The sequence below is a fragment of the Salminus brasiliensis genome, chromosome 22 (assembly GCF_030463535.1).
Source record: "Salminus brasiliensis chromosome 22, fSalBra1.hap2, whole genome shotgun sequence".
NCBI classification, from domain to species: Eukaryota; Metazoa; Chordata; class Actinopteri; order Characiformes; family Bryconidae; genus Salminus; species Salminus brasiliensis.
This window is the reverse complement of record NC_132899.1, coordinates 29,338,768-29,351,234: the sequence shown is the minus strand read 5'-3', so window position 1 is coordinate 29,351,234 and position 12,467 is coordinate 29,338,768. Positions and strand designations below refer to the sequence as shown.

The 12,467-nt window shown below is 39.4% G+C and overlaps 1 protein-coding gene across 1 annotated transcript in view; it reads left to right on the top strand.

Moving 5' to 3' along the window:
- aclyb (ATP citrate lyase b) overlaps window positions 1-12,467 on the top strand; it is a 36,792-nt gene that overhangs the window by 6,298 nt on the left and 18,027 nt on the right. Inside the window, exons 3-13 of the mRNA XM_072667962.1 lie at window positions 387-509; window positions 2,180-2,242; window positions 3,136-3,326; window positions 5,469-5,548; window positions 6,736-6,866; window positions 7,109-7,227; window positions 10,133-10,269; window positions 10,450-10,511; window positions 11,449-11,566; window positions 11,786-12,008; window positions 12,192-12,270. Coding sequence (XP_072524063.1) covers window positions 387-509; window positions 2,180-2,242; window positions 3,136-3,326; window positions 5,469-5,548; window positions 6,736-6,866; window positions 7,109-7,227; window positions 10,133-10,269; window positions 10,450-10,511; window positions 11,449-11,566; window positions 11,786-12,008; window positions 12,192-12,270 — 1,326 coding nt within the window. The remainder of the gene's footprint in view (window positions 1-386; window positions 510-2,179; window positions 2,243-3,135; window positions 3,327-5,468; window positions 5,549-6,735; window positions 6,867-7,108; window positions 7,228-10,132; window positions 10,270-10,449; window positions 10,512-11,448; window positions 11,567-11,785; window positions 12,009-12,191; window positions 12,271-12,467) is intronic.

Sequence of the window (12,467 nt, the reverse complement as noted above, 5' to 3'; positions counted from 1 at the left end):
GGTCCGTTTCCTGGACACTGCCTAAGTCCTCCGATGAGATCTAGTAATAAAATAATGAAAATGATTTGTGATTGACCAGGAGACCCAAACTAGTTCATTAAAACTCCTGAAGATGAGGGCTGTCCAGCAGGAATGATCCTTAGCTTTTTTCCAGTTAGTCAGTCCCGTCTTCTGTGCTTGGTTAGCTCCAATGTTAGTTATGTTGTTGGTGGTTCAGATTTAGTTCAGACTTTAATTACACCCCATTACTAATTGGTAACTACCTTCAAAGCTGTGCAGACTGGCTGAGATGTTCCTAAGTTATAACAGTGGTGAAAAAAGCCAGGAGCTGACTTCCTGTGTCGTGCCGCCATGCTGACGTCTGTGCATCTCTTTCCCCTGCCCAGCGACTGGTGGTGAAGCCTGATCAGCTGATCAAGCGGCGAGGGAAGCTGGGATTGGTGGGCGTGGATCTGGACCTGCAGGGCGTTCGGGAATGGCTGAAACCGCGCCTGATGAGGGAAACCACAGTATGTACATTACAGAGTTTCTGTTCTATTGAGTTCAATTTTTTTAAAATATATATATATATAATTATTAATCCCCTCCCCCTCAGTAAATCAACTAAAACTTGACTCTACCGCAATTTTGTCATTTTCTCTTTTTGCGATTGCCATTTCACCCTAAAACAGCAGCTTGAGAATCATGTAGATGCTCCACTGACCACTTGTCAAGAAGTGTACAACAGCTGTCTGTGTATTTATGGCAGTGGAGTAAAAGTGAATTACACACCTTAGCTGTAGGGGGAGCCCAGGAGCCGAAAAGTACCAGTTCTTACTGCTTTAACCAAATGTTGTCTGGCTTTTTTTTTTTTTTTTTTTTTTTTAACATATCTTCTACTTCTTCGGCTTCTACATGTTCTTCTTTTGTGTCTACTACACTTTTTTTTCCTGTTTTACTATCATTTATTTCTACCCCATTTCTCTACCCAAGTTGAAAGAACACTTGCCCAATCCCTGCTCATGTAAACTCCCCCCATCTCTAGCAATGTCCCCTACACTATTATTATTATTATTATTATTATTAACACTAGGAGGGTGAAGACTACCACATGTCTCTTTCGACCCATGTGAAGCCAGCCCATCCCCTAGCTCCAATACAACACCTAACAGATGCCCGTGCTGACCACCATCACACTGGGACTTTTGGGGGCAGTCTTCACCCCTGAGAAAGCAAGTCCAAGTTTGCCCTCTCAAACTCCGGCTGCTGATGGCAAGCAGCATGAAGCAGTATGAGCAATATGATTTTTATTTATTTATTATTATTATTATTATTTTTAATTGTGATACACACTATGCTTTTCTAAGCGTTTTAAGGATACTGTTCCTTCTTAGTAAACGCTGATTAGCTGCAGGGTTCAGTTCAGGGTACAGTGTAATTAGCCTGGTCTAACTAGATGGTCAGCTAATGCTGATGTACGGGAGAGTATCTGAATAGTAGATTATAAAGAATCTGTCGGAACTGAGGTGTTTAGTGTGTGGTTACATTGTGATGGGTATTGTGTATCGAGGAAATCTGTTGAAATATCGTGATGCAGTATTTTTTACCATATCACCCAGCCCTAAGCATGACTACTTACTTTCTTATACAATTCTTCTACAATTTCACTGCCCCGAAAGGTTTATGGAGCCTTTAGGCATACATCACATCACCACAGAGTGATTTATTTATTTATTTATTTTATTAAGTGTCCAAATATGCAAAAACAATACATCTAGAAAAATCTAATAAAGTAATAATCTGATTTGCTGCCTGACTGCCTTATGAGAAGCAAGTTTTTTTGGGGTGAGGCTGAACACAGTGGGTGGGGGGGGGCGGTAAGAAAGGCTCTATTGTTTTACGGTGATGGGAGTATCAGCATAAAGCACAGTTTTGCAGGCCGTGTTTGTGTCAGCAGATTGGAAAAAGTTCTTGCTGTTCACCTGCTGTTTGCTGTGTGATTCTTGGCCAACTGTTGAAGGTTAGACTACAAGGAGAGTCGAGGACAGGGTGCGGAGTCTACTAACTCTACTAACTCCGCCAGTATCTAAGTCCCCACTGTGGCAGTATATCAAATATCAGCTTATTAACATGATTGGTGGTTGTTTTATTTGGTGTCTTTTGTTTTAATGAATTAATTTATATATTTTTTCAAACACAGGTTGGAAAGGCGAAGGGTGTCCTCAAGAACTTCCTCATTGAGCCGTTCGTGCCCCACTCGCAGGTAATAAACACAACAGGACATGAGATTTGGTGCGAAACTGAACAAACAGTTCTAGTTATCTAAAGAGAGTATACACAAGTTACAGCGAAAGATTAGATAACATGGGACACATTATTGACATGTTTGTGCAAACTACAAATACATGGTGTATAAATGGGTCAGGCTGTAAAGCAATATTTCCTGAATAAATATGTACAGAACTGTTCCACTTACCCCTGAGCTGTGCGGTGCAGAAAGTGTGCTTGAGTTAGATCAAGATTGTAGTGCTTTTAGCATTTTCTGTCATTTCACATTTCTGATCTCTGGGTTCACAGAGAACTGCAGACATCCCTATAAGCCCATCCACAGTTTTCCAAATCATTAATGACATACTGAGCTTCTGATTGGCCCAGTAATAGACTAAACAACAAGACATATTCGCTACTGAATAAAACAAAAAGTGCAATCGGCAAATAAACTATTTTGAACCCTGCTCTGCACACTGTGAATAATTTTTGATGACCTTCAAAGACTGCTGGCTGACAAGGGCTTCATTTTGTGTTGTTTAAACCCTGACCGCTAGTATAGAAATTATACATACAGGGTCAAAAGCACACTAAATATATGGTTAAACAGCAAACCAGACATAAATCATGTTACTACCACCACCATGCTTAACAGTTACGGTCCTTAACAGTGTTCTCAGGGTTGAATGCCTCACCTTTACTTCACCAAACATATCTGTGGTCATTGTGGCCAAACAGTCTCATCTGACCTGACCTTTTCCTGTTGGTCGAGCTTGAAGTTGTGGATTTTGGAGCAGGGATGTGTGTTAGTGTGTGTGTGTGTGTTAGTGTGTGTGTTGGTCGTTCCTCATTTTTTTTTTTTCTTATTTTGTTTTTTTGCTTTTTCAGGAGGAGGAGTTTTACACGTGTATTTATGCCACGCGGGAGGGCGATTACGTGTTGTTTCATCACGAGGGAGGCGTGGAGGTCGGAGATGTCGACTCCAAAGCGCTACGACTGCTGGTGGGCGTAGACGAGAAGCTCACCGAGGATGCGGTTACCGAGCAGCTGCTGGTCCACGTTCCTGACGAGAAGAAAGAGTGAGTTACTAGCCAATCGCAGAGCAGAGAGATCTGTCTGTGGTGAACTCCTGACTTTCAAAGATTGTCAAGCTGGAATACTTTCTTTGTATTTTTTTTTTTTTCATAGCTTAGCTACACTAATGCTAATTAATGCAATAATTTATGTACCTTTTATTGTCATTTTACCTTTACACTTTACCTTCACATAATCCAGCTCAGAAAGCCCGGGTCAGAGAGCAGGGTCAGCCATGCTGTAGCATCCCTGGAGGACAGTGCGTTCAGAGTCAGTTCAGTGCCCGCATCTGCCAGGCTGCCATCATTGGACTAAGAGCCTTGTGATCAGTATCCCAGCACTCTAATGACTGAGCCACCACTGTTCATGACCTTGTTTAAAACAATAACTGTGTGAGTTAGTCCTGATAGGAGAGCCCATGGCCACTCAGCAGGTGTCCTCAGAATACCCCTGCGAATTATTACCAACAATACAAGACCAGATTCCTAAGTCTTTGTTCAGAAAGAGATCATTAAGCCCCAAAAGTGAATTGAATATTTAATGGGAGTGTCACTGGTAGAAATTGGAAAAAATTTGCTTGTGGCGTATTAATAGCTTTTTTCACGTTTTGTTCAAATAAAGCAAAAAAACATTAGAAGGTTCTTAACTTTGAATGGAAGTCAATGTAAAATAAGAGTGTATTTCTATTTCTAATTAAATTCTTTATATACAGCTACAGGGTTCAAACCATGGAGAAAATGATAAAACGGTAATGCATGTTTATAATCGGGCAGCGGTGATTTGCAGTGACCCAACTAAAACACAGTTCTGCTTAGACCTGGAGAGTCCTAACACCACAGTCAGCGGCCCTCTGGGTTGTGAGATATTTGGTTTGTGTTTAAATAATATTTGCCAAGAAAATAAAATATGAAGGCTGTCCCTGATCTCAACAAACCAGCACACTGTTACAGATGTTACTGAGGGGTGAACCTCACCCTACTTAATATGTAATGTTACAAATGTTCGCTTTAGCTTCTTTTAAACCGCACCTATCTTTGCCCCTCACTGTTACCTTCTGCTGATCAGACGTATCAGAATACCCTTTTTAATGACCAAGGCAGGATATATATTATTAAGTAACACCTGTTTTCAAATGTTCTCAGATCTCAGTTTTTCACCGGTTGAGTGCTTTGAGACAAGTGACCAACTGCCCTCAGCTTCACTCCAGACCAATTTCATTCATTCCCATTCAAGCAGTTAGTTTTAAACTGATAAAACTGTTTGTACTGAAATTAATTTGGTGAAAAATCAAATGAACATCCGTTTAATCAGTCAATGTTGATTGCGATGAGTGATGCTAGGCTAACATTGCTAATGTACACCGGTCTTGGACTACATGGCAAAATCGTAACTTATCCGCTTAAAAGAAAATCTATTAAAAGCTGTTTCAACAATGTTTAAGGATCTGGATTTGTGGAATATTGTGACAAACAGCAGCATGTGTTTAAAATGAGCTCCTATTGCCTTTCTTTTCATATTAGTTAAAACGTTCAAATCGCTACTTCAAGCTTCAGGATCAACCGACTTCCTTATTTCTATTGAAAAATAAAAATAAACCTCATAAATAAATAAAAAATAAAGAAAGAAATTAGTCAAGAATTCAATACATTTTAGATGGTAGGTCTGACAAATTGGCAGCATTATATTTATAAAAAGAAAAAATTTTAAATAAATAAATTATAAATAATCAAACTAAGCACTTGCGATTTAGATTCTGATATATTTAAGAAGAAAAGGCCAGTGTTTGTCTTCAGTCTCTTTGAAATGAAGATTGTGCTCCATTATATGAATCTCAAGGCAGATGGGTGGTCTTATTTTCCAGTGTTATGACGAGCCCAGCGGAGACCTGTAGAACATATATGTTAGGATTCTCCTTCAGAAATGCTTCCCTACATTATTCTCAAACATTGTTACTGCTGGCCTAAAACTTTTACAGTCTGTGGACTCTCACACAAAATCTACTGACAGAACCGGTCCTTTTAATACATCCTGCAGCTAATCTGAGGTTCTCCAGGGCCAACCTTGACGCTCGATCAGTGACTGTTGTTTGGAGTTATATATACACAATTATACAACCGAATTGTAACACTGTGCGTTTGCGTCCACAGGGTTCTGGCCAGTTTCATCGTGGGACTCTTTAACCTGTATGAGGACTTGTACTTCACATACCTCGAGATTAACCCACTCGGTACATGCTCTGCATCCCTTTTGCCTCCTTTCCCTTTCTCCTTTCTCTCTTTTACTGCTGTGTCTCTATCAGAACATGCAGTGGAAATGAAATATCTCACTGACTGTAGAAGAATAACCAGTTATGTAGATTTACTCTGACGGTGGGCGTTTCTGAATTCTTCTGCTGCTCAGTCAGACTGGTTCACTTTCAGGTTGTGTGGGTTCATCATACTATTGTCACGTCACTATTGTGAAGTGCTGAGCTTGGATGAGTGGAATCATCTTAAAAGTGAAATGGCATAAATATATGTCATTTTATTATATATATATATATATATATAATATAAATTCTACTATATTATCCATATTACCTGTAAACATCTGAAGACGTGTGTAGTTTGTGGACCCTGTATTTTGTGTAATTTGTATTGTAGACATGTGGACCCCTAGTTCCACTTATAACTTCATTTATGTCAAGGATTCAATTATGCAGAAATTCTGAGAAATTGGTGGAATGTTCTTTAATAAAAATCATTCCATTTTTTAAAAATGTACAAAAAAGTATACTTTATATAAATATAAATATAATTTATATGGTCAACTTTTTATTCATTTATTTTTAATTTCATTTTATATTGAATTTAATTGTTTATTTTATTTATTTATTTTGATTTCATTGCATTTCTTTGTTTTTAAATGTATTTTTTGGACAATTCAACCGTAAAATGTAATAGTTTAAGGTTCATTTAATTTATTATTATTATTGTTATTATTTTTTTTATATTAATATCTACTATTGTATGTATATTACAAATACATGTAGGAAGGAAGCGAGATACCAGTTGTGTAGACATCACCACCACCAGCCATGTATCAAACATAAGTAGTCAGAAGCTAGTTATTGGTTCAGTTTTGTCTCATTTCTGTTACCTACCTCAAACCTCCCAGTGTTTATTCACATACCTGCTGGTCTTTGTTTACAACTTTGATGATAATTTAATAATAGTAATAACTCCTTTTCTATACAGTGTTATTTAACCAGTTGGTTTCACCATAAGTTTCAGTACTCGGAATACATTTTAACTGGAGCTTCCACCTGTCTATTACCAGGGCTCAGCATTTACCACCAGCCTGGATAGAGAGTGATTGATCTGGCTCTCTGTTTGTCTGGGCTGTAAAACACCCTGTGTTTCTGTTGCATTGCAGTAGTTAATGGGGAAGGTGTGTATGTCCTGGACATGGCGGCCAAAATCGATGCCACGGCTGACTTCATCTGTAAGCCTAAGTGGGGTGACGTGGAGTTTCCTCCACCTTTCGGCAGAGAGGCCTACCCTGAGGTAATGGACCATACGCACATTGCCACTGATTGCCAGATTCGTGAATTCGCACAGCCAGATTTATCGGGACTGGAAATGGCGTCCATAAACAAAGATTTCTTTTACTGTATCATGCAGTAAATAAATTCTCTATATTGGTAGCGTTCAGAACAGTAGGTCACTTCATTTAGTGGTGTAATGATCAGTGGTGTAATGATTGTGACAACCAACCCCCACCATGGTTGTGTGTGTTTTGTTTGTAGGAGGCTTACATCGCAGACCTGGATGCTAAGAGTGGCGCTAGTCTCAAACTGACCCTGCTGAACCCCAGAGGTCGAATCTGGACCATGGTAGCAGGAGGAGGTGCATCAGTGGTGTACAGGTATATCGAATAATTCAGCATATTATTAATACTGCAGGGTTTCCACTTAACACCTGTTGTGTATTTGTTATCTATTTACAAAGCTGTGAAAATGAGATCATACCCTTTTAAATATTATTTTTTTTAATAAACAAAAAGAAGTCCTCCCCATGTTGTGAAATGCTGCATAGTTGAAACACTTCATCTAAAGAGGAAGATGATAAAACCTATTTAACAGAAAAAAAAATATTTAATCAAACTGTATCTATTTATTTGGCTGGTGCTGACTGCTGAACGTCAGCTGAGAGAAACCTTAAGTCACTGGACTTAATGAAGCTGGAACAGGGCTCTCATTAGAATTTTCCATTCTACTTCACAGCTGGTGGAGTGGAAAATTCCAGTTAGTAGCCGATTTAATAAGAGTAAACCAACTTGTCACAAACTAGATTTGGTTATCACAATTAAAATAAGATGCAAAATGAGCCAAGATTGAGCAACATTGAGCAGAAAGAAAGTGCCCATAAAAAAGCCACCACAGCAAAATATATGTAGTAGAGAAACCCACTGAATCTTAGTCTTATAGTGGGTTTTTCTGTGTGTTACATCTACCATTGACATAAGATGCAAAATGAGCCAACATTGACCTTAATTCAAGACTAGAAATAATTATATTCCATAAATTAACACATACGGCGACATATCATGCATTGCATCCCTAATTGGGACACAGCTTGTGTATCATGAAAATGTCTAGTATCGTAACATATAGTAGATGTATGTATGTATATAGTGTGTGTATATATAATATATTAAAAATATGTTTATAAAAATAGTGTGTGTGTGTGTGTACATACACACACACACATATGCATTATTTATATACAGTGCATCCGGAAAGTATTCACAGCGCTTCACTTTTTCCACATTTTGTTAGGTTACAGCCTTATTCCAAATTGTATTAAATTAATCTCTTTCCTCAAAATTCTACACAAAATACCCCATTATGACCATGTGAAAAAAGTTTTCTTGAGAGTTCTGAAAATTTATTAAAAATAAAAAACTAAGAAATCACATTTACGTAAGTATTCACAGCCTTCGCCATGAAGCTCAAAATTGAGCTCAGGTGCATCCTGTTTCCACTGATCATCCTTGAGATGTTTCTACAGCTTAAATGGAGTCCCCCTGTGGTAAATCCAGTTGATTGGACATGATTTGGAAAGGCACACACCTGTCTATATAAGGTCCCACAGTTGACTGCATGTCAGAGCGCAAACACCAAGCATGAAGTCAAAGGAATTGTCTGTAGACCTCCGAGACAAAATAGTCTCGAGGCACAAATCTGGGGAAGGATACAGAAAAATTTCTGCTGCTTTGAAGGTCCCAATGAGCACAGTGGCCTCCATCATCCGTAAATGGAAGAAGTTTGGAACCACCAGGACTCTTCCTAGAGCTGGCCGGCCATCTAAATTGAGCGATCGGGGGAGAAGGGCCTTGGTCAGGGAGGTGACCAAGAACCCGATGGTCACTCTGTCAGAGCTCCAGTGTTCCTCCGTGGAGAGAGGAGAACCTTGCAGAAGGACAACCATCTCTGCAGCAATCCACCAATCAGGCCTGTATGGCAGAGTGGCCAGGCGAAAGCCACTCCTTAGTAAAAGGCACAAGGCAGCCCATCTGGAATTTGCCAAAAGGCACCTGAAGGACTCTCAGACCATGAGAAGCAAAATTCTCTGGTCTGATGAGACAAAGATTGAACTCTTTGGTGTGAATGCCAGGCGTCATGTTTGGAGGAAACCAGGCACTGCTCATCACGAGGCCAATACCATCCCTACAGTCAAGCATGGTGGTGGCAGCATCATGCTATGGGGATGTTTTTCAGCAGCAGGAACTGCCAGACTAGTCAGGATAGAGGGAAAGATGAATGCAGCAATGTACAGAGACATCCTGGATGAAAACCTACTCCATAGCGCTCTTAACCTCAGAAGGAGTGGCTTCAGGACCACTCTGTGAATGTCCTGGAGTGGCCCAGCCAGAGCCCAGACTTGAATCCGATTGAACATCTCTGGAGAGATCTGAAAATGGCTGTGCACAGACGTCTCCCATCCAACCTGATGGAGCTTCAGAGGTACTGCAAAGAAGAATGGGCAAAACTGCCTAAAGAGAGGTGTGCCAAGCTTGTGGCATCATATTCAAAAAGACTTGAGGCTGTAGTTGCTGCCAAGGGTGGTTCTACAAAGTATTAAGCAAAGGCTGTGAATACTTATGTAAATATGATTTCTTAGTTTTTTAATTTTAATACATTTTCAGAACTCTCAAGAAAACTTTTTTCACATGGTCATAATGGGGTATTTTGTGTAGAATTTTGAGGAAAGAGATTAATTTAATACAATTTGGAATAAGGCTGTAACCTAACAAAATGTGGAAAAAGTGAAGCGCTGTGAATACTTTCCGGATGCACTGTATATATATATATATATATGTATGTATATAGTGTATGTATGTGTGTGTGTGTGTGTGTGTGTGTGTGTGTGTGTGTGTGTATATATATATATATATATATATATATATATATATATATATATATATATATATATATATATATATATATATATATATATACACGCACACGTGTGTGTGTGTGTGTGTGTGTGTATATATATATATATATATATATATATATATATATATATATTATATATATATATATATATATATATATATATATATATACGCACACGTGTGTGTGTGTGTGTGTGTGTGTTTAACATTTTATGTATAGGTTTTCTCTGCTCTACAGTTACTGGATCATGTTTGCTTCCCATAAAACTAAAATGACTAATGTTGGATTGAGTCTTAAACCACTGTGTTGGTGTTTCTGCAGCTGTTTTGAGTAAAGTCAGATGTTGTTTTTTTTGCAATATCTGCTCAGTGACACAATTTGTGACCTGGGTGGAGTGGATGAACTGGCAAACTACGGGGAGTACTCCGGTGCTCCCAGTGAACAGCAGACGTACGACTACGCCAAGACCATACTCTCACTCATGACCTGCGAGAAACACCCAGACGGTGAGTGTGTGTGTGTATGTGCGTGGTTGTGTGATTTTGAGAAAGACCATAAAACACACACAATGCCTAGGCAACAGCTGTTACTGATTAATCCTAAGGAAATGAGGCAGTTATGGTTGAACTGGCTGAGCATTTCCTGTTCATTTGTAACTTCTTTTTTTTCTCTTGTTTTTCTGGCAGGAAAAGTATTAATCATCGGTGGAAGCATTGCTAACTTCACCAACGTAGCAGCTACCTTTAAAGTAAGGGTCTTCCTAAAAAATATATGAATGTGAGCCCTTTTGGTCAGATTATTGCCTTGAATGGTAAATATGCCGCTCTTGAGCGTTGTGTAGATTTGATTACTTTATTTTAGTTTGGGGAGTTGGGAGCGTGCTGGGCTGCCAGCTGAGAATTCTGTGGATATTCGTACCTGCTGTGAGGGACAGTATATGAATCAGATCACAAGTGGCAATCGTTGGGGTCCAAGCACTACGTCTTTTTATTTATTTATTTATTTATTTCTTTCTTTTTTTCAGGCAATGATCCTGCATGAGTTTTTGAATGAAGAGAGACCCAAATCTGAAAGCCATATTATTGTGAAATCTAACATATGATAGCAAAAAAACTTTTTTATTATTATTAGTTTTTACATGTTGCTGATTTTATTTTAAAAGTTGCTATGGTTAAATCATTCAATATTTCAATTTATTTAGCTTATTAATATAAGCTCTGGATTTGAGTGAAAGTGATTTTTTTATTTATTTTTTATTTATTCATTTATTAAACCTCTAGAGTAATTTATAACTCATATTTTATTTTGACAAAACGGGTCAAAATCATGATTAATTGCTTTGATAAAATGCATCACAATTTTAATACAATTAATGATTGTTTCCACAAAAGATAAATCAATTAGATCATAAATTAATAAAAAACAAAATAAACCAACTGCAAGACAATTGGAAAGGGACCAATAGCTTATTCCCCTCCCTCCTTGTATTAAAAGTGGAGTTGCTCATGTCTGTAATATACAGTTAAAACGTGCCTAAATATCCAGTATCTGGGTTGCTGCTACAGTCTCTGCGAACAGTCTCTGGTGTGTGGTTCATTTCTAGCAGATTCCAAGGACTACTAACACTTTCAGAGGTGCCGGTAATATCCAGTAGACCCTAATGCCTCCCTTCTTCCCCTGTCTAGGGTATTGTCCGAGCCATAAAGGACTTCCAGGGCCCTCTGAAAGAGCATGAAGTGACCATCTTCGTCCGTCGTGGCGGCCCAAATTATCAGGAGGGGCTCAGAGTGATGGGAGAAGTCGGTAAGTGCTTGTGCTGAAAAATATCCCAAACCTTTACAGACCCCTGATTGGATTACTGAACTACCATAAGGTGCAGCGGTTGTTCGTGTAGGTGATTGCCGTGGACATGGCTTGTATAGTCCAACATTGTCATGAGAATCAGCCTCAGAGTGCCCCATTCTAATGGCAGGCATTTTTTTACCTAATAGTCCTGAACCGTGTCCTTTGTGCTGTCTGCAGGAAAGACCACTGGGATTCCCATTCATGTCTTTGGCACGGAGACCCACATGACCGCCATCGTTGGCATGGCGCTTGGCCATCGACCGATCCCCAACCAGCCTCCCGTCGCCGCCCACACGGCCAACTTCCTGTTGAATTCCAGTAGCAGTGCTGCAGTAAGTGTGTGTGTTTGTGTGTCAGTTTTTTTGCAATATGAATATGTATGGTATAGGGATATGAATAAGTGTTAGAACTCCACTTAAATGATTGTGTAGTTTTACTCATAAATAAATCTACACCAAATGGCCAAATGTATGTGGACACCCTTTCGTTTAGTTACTGAGTTCTGGTGTTTTGGGCAAACCAATTTTTCTTATGTCATCTGAGGAAAATGCTGTGTACCCGGCTCTGATGCATTGGCCAACAGATGCCGATGTCGGCCAGCATTGCACTGGAGCGATGTGGGGAGCAAGTGCCTTCCACCCACCCTGGAGAGAGCCAGGCCAGTCAGCTTCCGATGGCTAGCAGCATGAACAGGATCCAAACTAGCGGTCCTCTGGTCTGCGCCTTGCTCTGCTGGACCGCTCTGGTCAAGCACATAGCCATGCAGCCATGCAGGTTGAATGGGTCGTACTAAAGAGCAGAGTGATGTTTCATCTTTTAAATGGACAGCTTTAGGATATCGGGTGATCTTTTACTTGCC